Here is a 13,876-nt window from a genome sequence, read left to right on the forward strand (position 1 = left end):
ATCACAGTGCAGATGTAGTAAACACCTGTATTTATGGAAGTTAGTCTGTTATAGCTGGGTTAGAGTTGGAGATATGTTGGGGTACAAGCCCTTTGTGATGTTTAGACTTCTGCACTTTTGGTCTGTTTTAATAAGCAGCTTACTGCCACAGTGTGTACAATGCTGCAACCCTGGCACATGAGGAGACCTGAAAGAGATATGCTTGAACTTCTGATCGTATAGGGCAGAGGTGCAAGTCTGTTGTTTAACATTCAGTCTATCTTGCACTCTTCTGGCTTCTCTATTCCACCCTGAAGGAATAGCATTAGAATGCAAGAGCTGTCGTGAAGGTGCAGCTTAAGGTTGCTTTTGCAGAGCCTGCTGTGTCAGGGCAGAACTTCTCCTTTCCATAGTGTCAAGCCCTACAGCTTTAGTGATGCCATTCTGAACCCTTGCAGTAGGAACAATCAAACAGGATTTCTACTGAAGGGCAGCAATAGCAGTCCTGAGATGGATGTTAAACGTGAAGTTTGTAAAACAAGAATCCGAAAGTGGGCATTACCAAAAAATGTCTGCAGTGCAGAAACTGGAGGATGTTACTTCTGCACTGCATTGCTTTTATCAATGCCCAGAAACCTGTACTGGCTCTAATGCTTGTTGTATAGGAGCAGATCACCTGTTACGGCAGAAACGATGAGGTTTGTGCTTTTGGTGCAAAGATGATGAAGCTGCAGCTACCGGATCTCCATCTGTGCAGGAGATTGTGTTTTTTTCAAGTTAGATGAGAGCAGGTGTGATCAGTGTTCCCTATAATGCCTGTCATAGCAAGAAACTTCTTGTCTTGGACATTTTGAGAAACTAAATGGTTAGAAAGGTCATGGTAAAGGTGGATTTTTTTTTTGGGGGGGGGGGGTGGTCGGGGAGAGAGTTGCTACCCTCCTCTACACAGCACTGGTGAGGATGCACTGGGAATACTATGCGTTGTTGTAGAACTCCTAGTTCTAGAGGGACGTGGAGATGGACTAGTTTTGGTAGAGGGCTGCCAGAATGATCAGGGGCCTGAGTAGAGGCTGAGAAAGCTGGGCTTCTTTAATCTGGTAAAGATGATGCTGAGGGGCAATCCAATAGCCAACTACAATTATTAGGCAGGGGCTTAGAAAGTCGGTGGAGCCAAACTCTTCTCAGTCATGCTAAATGATGCAACATGGAGCAATGGCCACAAGTTTCACCTTGACAGATTCAGTTTGGACATTAGGAAACTATATTCTGCTAGGGGGTAGGACATGACCAAAGAGGCATCAAGAGAGGTGGTAGAATCTCATTCCTTGGAGAATTTCAAGCCTGGAACTGGCATTAGTCCTGCTCACAGGGGCAGGTTGGACCAGTGCCCTCCAGAGGTCCCTTTTACTGTGTTAGGATGAGAGGAAGAACACTGTATGGTCATGCAGTGATATCCTGAGTAGCAAGACATGGGAGCCTGTCTTGCTTTCAGTAATAGTTTTTCTTGTGTATGTTGAACTGCATAAAGTTTGACATTTTTTTTTCTCCTTTTCCAGATATTCCGTTATTGAAGGAAGCATGAGGCTTGCTGCATTCATCCAGCCTTCATGGATTTCTCTTTTCTCCTCCCCTCAAGACAGAAGCACTCTGTGCAGCCTTCCCTGTCCTCGCAAGCTATGCTCTGGATACCTCCAAGCAGAGACCCCCTCAGCTGAAGATCCAAAGGATGTTGCCAGGTTGCCTCCTGGATGCACCAGTGGGGTTGGTGCAGTGCTGGCTTCCCCATTCCATCTGCATCTGGGGCTCAAGGAACATAGTGGATTTGAGCTCTCCTCTGCTCTTCCCCAGCCAGATGTTTGACAGCAGTCTCTGGAGAGCTGCTCTTTTCTTGTGCCTTTCTCTTCCTCACACCGGCTTGTCGCAGCTTCTTCTCAGCCTCTCTAGCCCTTCTGCTGCCCAGAGAGCAGGGCTAAGCCTGCTTGCTCATTGGGTGCAGACACAGTTTATATATACATATGTATATTATATAGGCTCTTTTTCTAGAATCCTCTTTGATAGGGCAGGACAAATGGGACTGAATCTGGGCTTAGGAGAGATTCCAGTTACAAGGCAACTTGTGATGTCTAGAAGTGCCTGGAATGAGATGGGCTGTGTGATAACTTAGCTGTGCAATAACAATTCCTTGAGATTTGCTAGAGCTCTGAAGGCAGAGAAGTCCAGTGTTTGGGAAAGCCCTCTGCCTCTCTCAATACCTTCTGGTATAGCAGAGCAATTGCATCTCTACAAGAGTCCACTCTTGAAAATCTCACTCTTCTTCCTTCAGTACCAGTGCAGTCCACTCAGCTGTGCTGGAAGCTGGGACTGTGACTGTCCTGCAGACAAGACAACGCTTTTGGCTTTGGTCTGGTGCTGGAGCAGCTCCTGATGGTAGATTGTGGGAGAGCCATGGTGGCCACTGGTCAGCAGGGTCCAGAAAGGAACACATTTATAAACAAGACAGGAGGATTTGACTTCCAGTTAACCAAGCCTACGTTAATTGTGAGTTAGTTGCATTCACTTAGACATCAGGACTGGAACCTGATTTGTGGCCCTTTTCTTCTGAATATGTTGTGTGTCTTAAAAAGCTTTTCCAGTTACTAAGGTTGTTCTGCGCTATTGCTTGGGTTCCCCTTGTGCAGGTCTTCAGGCAGAAGTAATGCTTTTCGGATGTAACCTGGTAGAAGTTCTTGTGTTTGAAACTGTCAGGAGAAAAATGCCTGTGTGTAGTAAGTTTGGGTGCAATCCCAAATTACATTGCCATACTAGGTACCTGAGTACTTGAATCCTGGATAACTACCATCCAAATGGCTAGTGTGTTTTCCTAGCTTCATATAGTCAGTCTCTGCAGTTTTAACCTTTAGTGGGCCTACACAGAACAGTTTCTTCCTTGTGGCTGGGGATCAAAGGGCTTTGTAAAGTCTCTCCTAAATATTGCATGGTTGCCCGTCGCTGTGAAGGAAGGTTGGCTACATTTGGTCAGTGGTGTCAGAAGATATCACAATTTATTTCAGAACAAAAATATGAAAGATTGTTTTAAGGTATTAAAGATTGTTTTAAGGTATGTATATGTCCTTACCCCACAGTTACCTATGGCAGATCAGTGTGTCCTGATCGCTGTGGGATGGGTGAGCCAAACAAAAAACACTGTGGTAGTTGCAGGGTTCAGTGGGGTGGTCTGGAAACAGTATGCCTTGGAACTGGTTTCAGCAGAAGATTAAGCTGCTTAGAAAGATGTGTGTACCTCCTCAAAACTGCTTTGAGGCAACCAAGGCAGCGCATGCCCTGTGAGAAGCTGCTAAATTCTCATTGTGTTGAAGGAACAAAATGTCGTGGCCTTACACGTTACGTGGTAATATACAGGTGAACAGGGCTTCTGTTTTATGATACTCAGTGCTCATCCTTGTTGCTCTGGGAACAGACTGTCACAGCACTTGGTAAAAGTGACATGACACTTCTGGGGTTTTTTTAGGCGTTAAGACTGTGGCTTTGATCCAGTTCCTGGAAATATGGATTGGCCATGGTATCCAGCCATCTGCCTGCTGCTCCTGCTCTAGTTAGTGTTAATTCTTAGGACAGCTGGGACAGCACATACCTGTGGATGGAAGAGTGCTATTTTCCCTATCCTTGTTTTAGAAGGACATTATTAAATTAAAAATTCAGTATTGTAACTTCCTTCCCTGCTGCTCATATCTTAGGCTAACACAAGATTTTGATAAATTCAGTTTGTTTGAGTTTGGGTTTTTTGTTCAGTTTGGATGATGAAAACTCCATGTCATTTTACATAGGGCTTTAACGTTTCAACTTTAAGCAGTGTAGAGGGTAAATGTTATTTACCCATCTGGTGTTAAAAGTTTAGAAAATAACAGTATGGGAATGTTCTTAGTTTTTAATTCCTGCCTTAAGAAATGATGTAATTTTGAGCAGTTTCTCATTCACTGGTTTTATCAAAGCACCTGGAGGGAGTGAGAGAGTGTATAGTGGGAAGGGAAGAATATATGACCTTGTTCCTGCTTCGTAGTGAGAACGGAGTAGGAGGAATTGCTCTTTACATAGTTTAAGGACCTATCTACTTAGACTTAGCTGCCCCAACAGCAGAGGTGCAGAAGCCAGGTGCATGCCGTCTTCGTGCAAGGTACAGTCCTGAACTCAGTGTAGTGCTGGGTTGGTGGAAGAAGTGATCGCACACTCAACTAGCAACGAGCATCTACCGAGTGGCCGTGCCTCCTTACGCTGCTGTTGTAAGGTGATCAGCCACCAGTTTGGGAGAAAAATTTCAATTTGGGTGGGGAGGAGAAGGAAGCTGCAAAGAAGACGTGCTATACTTTGGTTTCATTTATAGAAATTGTGGGAAATGGTTTTCCAAAAAAAGAAAAAAATGTAGGTGGAGGGAAACATAAGTGTAGGCGTAGACCTTGTGATCAGGCCTAAACAGTCAACATCTCTTGGCTTGCTAAGAGGGTAAAAACGTGCTGCTTGTGGCTTAAGCTGGTGTCCCTGCTGTGCTGGCTTGCAACCCCGGCTGGCTCTCCTGGTGGCCTTGACCGCTGCAGCAACAGTGCCATGTGGAAATGGGCCTTTAGGACCTGTGCAAGCCACAACGTGAATATACAGCTTGTGAATTACCACATTTCTCTTTCCCAAGTCCTCAGCTTTGGAGTTTATTGTCATGTAAAATAAGGTAGAGTCGTTGAGAGTGGAACCTCAAGAGTTATTTTTTCTTGATAATCCTTTTGAAAGGAAAGGGAAGGGAGGCCGATTTCATCTTATTTATTGATTATCCAGTGATTGTTAATCACTAGTACTTGTTTTAATTCTGTGGAGGCCAAAGGATTGAGAAGTCTTCGGGCAGAGATTCAGAAAGACGAACTAAACCGCACACTCCTGTCTTTATTCACTGGAGCAAGGACTGAGACTTCAAGATCCTCAGTCGTGAGCTCTGTTCTATCTCAGGAGCGTTCATTACCTCTAAGCAAAGAGTGTGTCCTCTCTGATAGTAGTCATAGGTAGATGCAGCCTGGATCTCAATGTACGGCAGGGGTCAGCTTTGTAAGAGGCAACATAGTGGATGGGTTGGGGTTTTGTTTTTCTTTCTTTTTTTTTTTTTTCCTTATTGATGGGGCCACCACTTCCTTACCTCTTTTCCCACCTGTGCCTGGCAACAGAACTCAAAGGGAGGCATTTTTTCTTATTTAACACTCCCTCCATAATCATCTCATTCTGTCATACTTGCTGGACTCTGAGATGTTTAACAACAACATTAAAATGATTTAGTTACATTGGAAAATTCAAAATAACACTTATTTAAAGATTTTGTTTGTTTTTCATGGGTTTGTTTAAGAATCAGATAGGTTAGAAAATTAAAAGAGCATTTCAGAAATTCACAAAATACTATGTGCAATAGAAAAACCTCCTTGCTTGCTTTGAGTTACGTGGGTTTTTGGAACAAAATACAAACTACTGCAATGTTTACAACCCAAGCGTTACAGAACTGGACCAGTCTAAGAGAACCAGAAAGTGAAGCTGAAAGTAACCCATGAGGAATGGAGCAGTCTCCTGTCGGGGTCTGCGTCATGAGGCTCAGATCAAGTGATGAGCCAGCTTGGATTGTGTCAGTGCCTTCAGTCACCTCGGAAGGGGTCAGCAGCTTTGGCAAGAGAAATGGTTTTGTGACCTGGTTGGTTGGTTAGTTTGTTTGTTTTTAATAGCTTGCATCTCCCCAGCATTAAGTGTAGAAGTGGTTAAAAAATGAAGCCAGAAGGAGGGACGTTTTGCAGTATGGGAGCCTATGGAATTGTTACTGAGTTAAAACTCCATGAATTTGGAAAGGAGTAGAGCTTAGTGCATTTATTTGGTATTTCAGCACATATAGAAGTCAACTGTGTGAGGAATAAACATACTCCAGTTGTTGGGGGAGGGAACATACTACTCCCAGAGTAGATGATTTGGGTTGTATTGAGGAGTGGGGTGAGGGAAGAGCAACAGCCCCAGCCATTGGAAATAACCTAGGAAGGTGAGTAAATCATTCGCAGTACAGAAGAAGGAACACAAGAAGAAAGGGGAGCGAGGAAGAGCTAGGATTAGCCTGCAACGTACCTCTGTGCTTAATGGAGCCAGTGCATCCATAGCTAGCTGTAAGGAAGCTGCTCTTTGCCTAGATAATCTCGCAGGCACCAGCAGGCTTGCTGTATGAAAAATGATAACATGCAACTAGTTGGACATACTGAGATTTCCTTGCTGACCTTTCTAGAGCGTATTTGCCAAACCTGCTTTTACTGTTCTGATGGCAACTGTTTAAAAAAAAAAAAAAAAAAAAAAAAAAAATCTGCCCTTTTACTCCATCCAGATACCTAAGCTATTTCACTTTCTGGTTCCTGTAAATAAATGCAACGCATCCCATCCGTTTTCCACGCGCCCCGCATCCTTCCTCAGCCCAGCCCCTGCGGAACTTGGAGCGAGCGGCAGGTTCGGTTTGTTCTGTGTGAGAAGCTTTGAGTGCAGAGGAACTTTGAGAACATTTATTCTGTATGAGAGGCTTTGCAAGTGCAGAGAAGTTTCTTAGAGCAGGCTTGTTTTAAGGAGTATTTTTATACAGGAAATAAACCCTCTTCCAGCCGTACTCAGAACAGTGTTCATACCAACGCAAGAGTTACTGTCCTGAGTATCCGGCCCCTCCTCCTGCCCCCCCACGGGGCGGGAAGCATGCAATTTCCCACACTTCTCTTCCGGGCTCAGAGTCCAGCACCGCTTCTGAACTTGGCCTTCTGCAGATTACGTGCGGAGATTATATATATCTGTAAAAATGTGCACCCACTGGAGTGGATTCTGCTGATGCTCTGCATATGCTTTGCGTAAGCTGTGCTTTTGCTTCTGTCCTTGCTCACCCCAGGACAGAAGCAACTGAGTAGTACAGGAAGATGTTTTAGTTCTGATTTTCAACTTCACTTAATTCAGAAAGATGAAAACACTGAGCTGTCCGTGGAGCGGGTGTCCTGTGATGCGGTGGGTAGACTGCCAGTAGTTGCTGATGCAAATGCAAGGGGAGCTTGGTTGCCTTCAGTGCATTAATCTTTTTTTCCTGTTTGGTTGTGTTTTTTGTTTTGTTTTGTTTTAACCTGAATTGCACCACTATGGAATTATTTGCAGAATGGTACTCCATATATATGTGGGTTTAAAAAACAAAACCATAATTGATGCTGTGCAGGATGTCACTCAATCAGTTTTATTTTGCTTTATTTTATATATATTTTCTGGTATCCTGTACATTGCAGTGGGTGTGAAGATAGTATTTTAATATTTGTACAAAGTTTAATTTAATTGTTCTATGTATATAACTGCATTTCTAAATTAAAAAAAAAAATCTTTTGAAGTGAAGCTATGAACTCTTGTGTATTTAACTGCTTGGGCTTTACGGAGTGGAGATGTAGCAGCTCTTTAGTGCCCACGTTGCACAAGTGCAGCGCCTTCCACGCGGAGATCAGCATGAGGTTCGAATGCCTCGGTGGGGATTGGGGGGCAGAGGGGGGCAGAGGTTGCGCAGTCTCAGGAGGAGTGTTTTGTTTCCCCAAATACACTGCACTCGGAAATCCAAGGCCGCTCTTCGCGTGCCTGTGTATAATCGCGAAGGCGTCGGGTGAGGCCGCCGCTGCTGGCTGCCGGCCGTCCCGAGGGCTGTGGTCGCCTGCGCGCCCCCCGGGCCCGTTTCCTGCTCCACCTCTTGGATGGCACTGGCGGCGGCAGCTTTTTCGCAGGTGCTCCTTGGCCTGCCTGGGCAGTGCCCCGGTCTGATGTGCAGACTCGCTTCGTGAGGCTGGGCGAGGGCTTTGTTTGCCTCTAATTTCTATAGCACTAGGGATGCGCAGCAACTTAGCAGTGCGGAGGGGGGAGACCCCACGAGCGCTCTGGGCCCTCCCCTGCTGCCCCGGATCAAGCGCCGCCCGTGTGGGCTGCGTCACTTCAGAGCTAGCAGCTCTCATCGGTCAGCGACGGCGGAAGGGTGGGAGGTGGGACGGGGGGGCAGCCCGTCGCCTGGCTCTCCAGCAGCAGCAGGAGCAGGCGGGGGAGGCGGGCGCGGGGAGCAAGGCGCCAGCCGCGCAGGCGGAGGGGCTGAACGTGGTGCAAGAAGTGAGCTGGGAGGGCTCCGAGGGGAGGGGGGAAGAGGCTGGGTCTGAATTTGATGCAAGAAGAGAAGTTGCGTGCGAGGAGCGTGCCTGAAGTGCTTGCGGGTACTTCTCTTATGGTCCTGTTTGCTGGATGTGGAACCTGCATTAACTGCTACGGCTGGAACAGCTGATAGTTGCTGCAGTATTTCCATCGATCGGTGTAAGCTTTAAGAACAGTATGCCAGGGAAGATGGGCCAAGTTGTTAACAGCGAGAAAGGGGAGCGGGAAGAAGGCTTTTAGAGAGGTGATTCACACTGAGAGAGGACTTTTGCAAGGAAGAAGGGTTTAATATAATAAATGGCTAATTAATCTGAAGCTAAATAATGAAGAAAGCGTATATATGAAGAGGGTGGTATTTTTAAGAGGAGAGAGAGTTCTCATTGTCCAAATAGTGATCCAAGGAGGATCAGTATAGTATCAGATCAGGCAGCAGGATAGCATAGGAAGCATTGGAGAGATCTTTCAGGGATGTGGATATGGATCGTGCCAGTCTGAGTTCAGAGTCCGGGCTGGGTACAGACCGTCCCATTTCACCGTGCGGGCTGTCGCCGCAAGGCACGCGTAGGCTCGGCGCTCCCTGTGCCGCCGCGGCGCTCCTGCGGGCAGGGACTGCGAGGGATGGGGAGGAAAGGGATGCTCGTGTGAAAACCTTCGTCGGTGGCTGGGGAAAGGGTAGTGGGGAATTTTGGAAGAAAGTTTTGGTGACAGAGAATAAAGGGCTAGAAAGAGTTTCTCAGCTGCGTTTTGGAGCTATGGGAGTTGTAGCTGAAAAGCATTTGGGCTTGGGTCACACCTCTACAGTGTGTGGATGGAAAGTCATCTGTCCACCTAAAGAAGGCAGAAGTGCATGGCTCCCTGCAGATTGGCCTTTTGTTGCAGCTCTTCCTTTCTTAACATTCGAAATTCCTTTTCTGTAGAAGATACTTAACGTGCAGCCGGCTAAACAAAACAGTGACTATCACAAAAAAAAAAGTGGCAGGAGGCATGTTTTCCTGGTCATATAGGTCCTTGTCTGAATTCCCTAAAATCTCCAGGCTGCTCCAGCCAGCTGACCTGATTGCAGGTCCCTGTTATTTCCTTAACACAGATGTCTCTGCTGCTTGCTCTCTGTATGAAGCCTGGGCCTCTGTTCCAGTAAGTTTTAGGATTCCTCAGTTCTCCTGCAGGAACGAAGAAAATCTAAGGGCTGTGATCTTTCAGCAATGCTTAGCATTGGAGTCCCTTTTCTTGCACTGGGAGGATGGTAGAGTTGGAAAGCGCAGAGGAACGGAGACCTACTTGTCCTGCTAGTGCTCAAAGGCCATGCAGAGCCCTTCTATTACTTGTGCCACTTGGAGACCTAAGATAATGTTGCTCTTCGAGGCAAGTACACCTGTGAGAGGGAGTTTCCTTTAAGGGAATGTATCAATAGCGTAAGAGGGAAGGAGAGAGGCGATCACTTTGGCCAACTTGTCCAAAGTAAAGTCCTGAAAAACGTTACAAGAATTTTGTATGCCTTCATGGATTTTTTTTTTTCGTTTTCTTTGCGCAGGAAGCGGCAAGTTAAACAAAAGGGAAGAAGTGATGTCTGCCTTCCTTGTCATATGGCATCTTCCATTTATTCTTTAAATCTTTCCCACACAGCTCATTAATCTTGCTATAGTTTTGCCACTGTGAAAAAAGCTCTATGGCCTGTGTGGGCATTACTACAGCAGACAGGTAGCATGTGAGAGTTGATTGCTTCAGGAATTGCTTTTAAACCACTATTCGTATAGTTCTTTTTTTTTTTTTTTGGATGGGTCTGTGATCTCCTGCTGCAGCACCTCTGGCAGCCAGGAGTAGACAAATTTTTTTTTTTGTTGTTTTGCAGCTTTTATCTGTTAGAAATATTGGAAATGATGTGTTACCTTGGGTTTGCAAGGTGACACCTGTAGCAAGAAACATCTATGCCTGGGGGAAAGCCTCAGTGAAGTCCCATGCCTGGAGTGGGTGGTCTGCAAAATCTTCCTTAGCAGCTGGCGCTTTGGCTAAAGGAGGAAAGGCTAGGGCAGGCAGAGGACACCTTGTTTTCCAGAAAAGCAGCCAAGCCACAAAGAAATTGATCCTGCCACAGAAGTGTTTTGAGGAAACTGGCTCGGAACAGGAGACAGACAGGCTCTTTCCCTTAGCAGGCATTCTGCCAGTCATTGCCCTGTGTTACTTGAATCCCAAACAGGACGTGCTGGTGCGTGTGGATTTTCCAGGAACACAAGACCATTGACACACCAACCTGACTGTAGCCATGTGCTTTAACTCTTTAACAGGATTAAACGCATCTGGAACCTTTCCTCGCCACCCTTGCCTGCTGCATGCCACAACCCCACCATCGGATGGCTTTGCGGAGGGATTATACTGTTAAGTTGTTCCTTGGTGGGTCACTATTTTGCCACTGCTGGAAATCTCTCCTGCATTTGCAATTTTTCCAGGCTCTGACCTCTTTTGGAGGCTGTCACAAAGTGTGGGGTTTCCCTCCTGCCAGCAGGGTGGCTGCATGCTAGTGAGCCCCGTGCTGAGCTCTTGGCATGCTATTCCTCACCCACCAGGGCTGTGCAGAGGGACCCCTACGAGCACTATCCCTGGAGAACAGAGCAGGCTCCAACCGGGCGCCCTGCCTGCACCCAGCCCAGCTCAGTACTTGGTAAAACTGCTAACAGTCTCTCTTGGACCTGTGCTGACATCCGGAGGTGCAGGAAAAGGACAAATTCACATAACAGACTTGCAGATTTTGTTTCTTTTGTGGGAGGATGAAGTTCACCAGTAAATTCCTGACACTAATAAACTACAGAGAGACCTTGGCTGGAGGGGCTGGGACACAGTAGGGCCCAGGAGCCCCAAGGATGCCTTTAGCACGCCTCTGCTTCAAGAGGGAGAGGTAAGGAGGTAGTCCTCTGACAGCGCTGTCACCTGGCCCACGCAGAGCTCAGGCTTTGTGCGAGGCAGAGCTCAGGCTTCTGATGCTACATCCGTGACAAGATGAAGGCCTTGCGGCAAGAGGATACGGACTGATGGCAATACTTGGGTGTTCAGGCACAGAGTGTGTGGCTGGGGCATGGATGGGAGGACAGAGCTGGCTGCGGCGCGCATCCCTCCTTACAGGTAAGTGGCCACTGAGGACGGTGTTTGCACAGCCAGAGCTTGGCTCAGCAGGGCTGCTGCCCACAGCTGGCTTTGCTGGCACTGTACGGCTTCTGGACATGCTGTGCCCCTGAAGCAAGCCCTTTCTTAGAGAGGTCCAGCTTGCCCATATTTTGAAGGCAGATAATGCTGGCTTTTAAACTCAAGGAGCCATGTCGAAAAGACCAGAAGCCAGGTTTGGAAACAGCAGAGCCTGCAGAGGAAAACTCAGGTTGTGATGCCCTCTTGAACAAGCCTGATGTGAGACAGAAGCTCGATCCTTGCATATGGGAGGTACCGGAGGGGACAGGCTGCATTCTCGTTCAGCTCTCCAGGCGCTGCCCTGTCCCTGGGACTGGGCACTGCGGGACGATGCAGGTTTCCCTGTGAGTTGGACAGGTCAGCAGTCTTGCACCTAAGGCTTTCCTCTGTTTCCATGAGGTGTCTGCCCAGGATGGTAGAAATGGCACTGTAACAGCTGTGCCAGGAGACTTGCAAACCCAGCTTAAAATCTGAAGACAAATTGGTTAACATCCTAAAATCTATATCTTTATTCTTAAATGCAACCTGGCTCCAAATAATTGCTTCCTCTAGGAAGCTTTAAACAAAAAGAAATGTTGCTAGAGCTGTTCAGTATCTCTCTTGTGCTTCTCTGGTGCATTTTCAAAAGCCTTACAGATAACTGTGAATTTGTCTTCACAGCATCTCAGTGGGTGGGAAGGTTCATGCTGTCCCCACTCACAGGTGGGAAAACCAGACATGGAAAACTGCAATGACCTTCTCCAGGTCATAGAGGAAGGCTATGTTGCAGGCAGGGAAAGAAAAAAAAAAATAAATCTTAATAACCTGTTTCCTTCATTCCAGACCTACGCTTTAACAGTAGGATCATGTTTCTTATGCAGATAATGATCCAGCAGTCATGCACAGAGGATGACCCTTTTATTTCAGCACAGGCTGAGCTCAAAATGACTGACTTAAATGGCAATTTGGAAATACTGATTCTCCTCTTAGTGGAAGCATAATAACAAGGGCAGCACCTGCTACATAATTACTCTCTTGCTATCCTGCCTGTGGCTAACGAGCCTGAGGTGCCTTGGGGGATCAAATAGATGTCCTTCTTTTCCAAACCAAGACATCTCAGTGGGGACTCTTAGAGAGTCATATAGAAGTTTAGTATTTCTATTTGCTGCATTTTGGTAGCAAAATTAGAAATTGCATGAAGTAGTAAAAATGCTGTAGAATGGACCAAGGGAGGGTCTAGAGGCAAAGATGTGTGGTGCTGGGATACCTCCAAGACACTGGAATGAATTTTTCCTGCTTGCTAATGCAAGAGGGAACAAAGGTACTGCTGCTTCAGCTGCTTTATCAATTACCAACCTAGTCCTGGTCCCTGCATCAAGGAGACCAAGGGTTAAAGCCTCGTAGCTTCTCACTGCAATTGGCAGAGACAATTATGAATGGCCCAAATCTCCTGGGTCTACATCTGTACAAGGCCATCTTAAACATTTCATACTGGGGATGTTTTTGTCTATTTTTGAGGATGCAAAGTACTGTTGCATCTTGACCTTTCCTCCTGGAGGAAAAAAACTCCCATCCAACAATGTCTTATCAACACCCACCCAAGTCAAGGTGGCCAGGAAGGGATGTAAAAGAGAGAGAGGGAAAAGAGTGCCCCTCCAGCAATGCAGACATGGCACTTTGGGGTTGGGGGGGCTGCTGTGCCATCCCCAGGGTCTGAAGCACTAATTTACCCTAACCTAATGTGATGAGGATCTCTTTAGTTTGTGTTTCTAAGGCGAGTTCAGCACCTGCCTGGGATAGTCTCTGATTTCCCTGACATCATCCTCAACCTGGTCAGATCTTATTAGCCAAATCAGTAAGGTGCAAGTCAGTTTGCTCTCTGGGGCTGGCAACCGATGGTGGTCTCTCAGCAGACATGCACAAACCTCACCTGCCCATTGGCATATGCCAGGCTTGGCAGGCGCAGGCTGAGCGAGGCGGGGTGCTGAGCTGCAGCTTGGAGCTTTGCACCTCTCTGCTGCTGCTGAAACGCTGCCCTCACGCCGGGAAGGCACCCTGCTCCCGCAGCGCCTGGGACCAGTGTCTGGGCAGGGGTCCGCCAGGTGAGTAACAAATGGGGTGCGCTGTCGTTACGCGGAGCAAGGCCCCGTCCTATGCAATCAGGAAGGTGGAAGCATCTCCAGGCTCGCGAGGAACCTGGGGGTAGAACTGGTGGTGGAGCAATCCTTTACTAAAAGTGCCGTACTTAGAAATCACGGCAAGCTGGGCAGGGCAAGCTGCAAGCTGTTTGCGACAGGTGCTTTACCAGAAGGAATTTATTTAAGCGTGGCTTAATGACTCTCATTTATTGCTGCGCTAATCAGGACACTGGAGCTAACGAGAGACTCTTCCAAGCAGCCCTAGTGATGTTAGTAAGTGCTTGTACTGCTGCTCCTATGTAGCTCTGGTTATGAACAGCAAAGCTTCTGCCCACGAGCATCTGGTGGTGAAACGCCACCATCTAGCGTTCAACGGCGGAGAAAAGCGCGGGGAGGCAGGCAGCAAA

At 47.1% G+C, this 13,876-nt stretch overlaps 1 protein-coding gene across 4 annotated transcripts in view; it reads left to right on the forward strand.

Annotated features, from left to right (window-relative positions):
* SUSD6 (sushi domain containing 6) overlaps positions 1-7,389 on the forward strand; it is an 86,699-nt gene extending 79,310 nt beyond the window's left edge. For all 4 annotated transcript variants that reach the window (XM_062576928.1, XM_062576929.1, XM_062576930.1 and 1 more), the window contains one exon: positions 1,536-7,389. In XM_062576928.1, coding sequence (XP_062432912.1) covers positions 1,536-1,561 — 26 coding nt within the window. In that variant the 3' untranslated portion in view covers positions 1,562-7,389. The remainder of the gene's footprint in view (positions 1-1,535) is intronic.
* The last annotated feature ends 6,487 nt before the right edge of the window (positions 7,390-13,876 follow it).

Source organism: Rhea pennata, chromosome 5, assembly GCF_028389875.1.
Source record: "Rhea pennata isolate bPtePen1 chromosome 5, bPtePen1.pri, whole genome shotgun sequence".
NCBI lineage: Eukaryota > Metazoa > Chordata > Aves > Rheiformes > Rheidae > Rhea > Rhea pennata.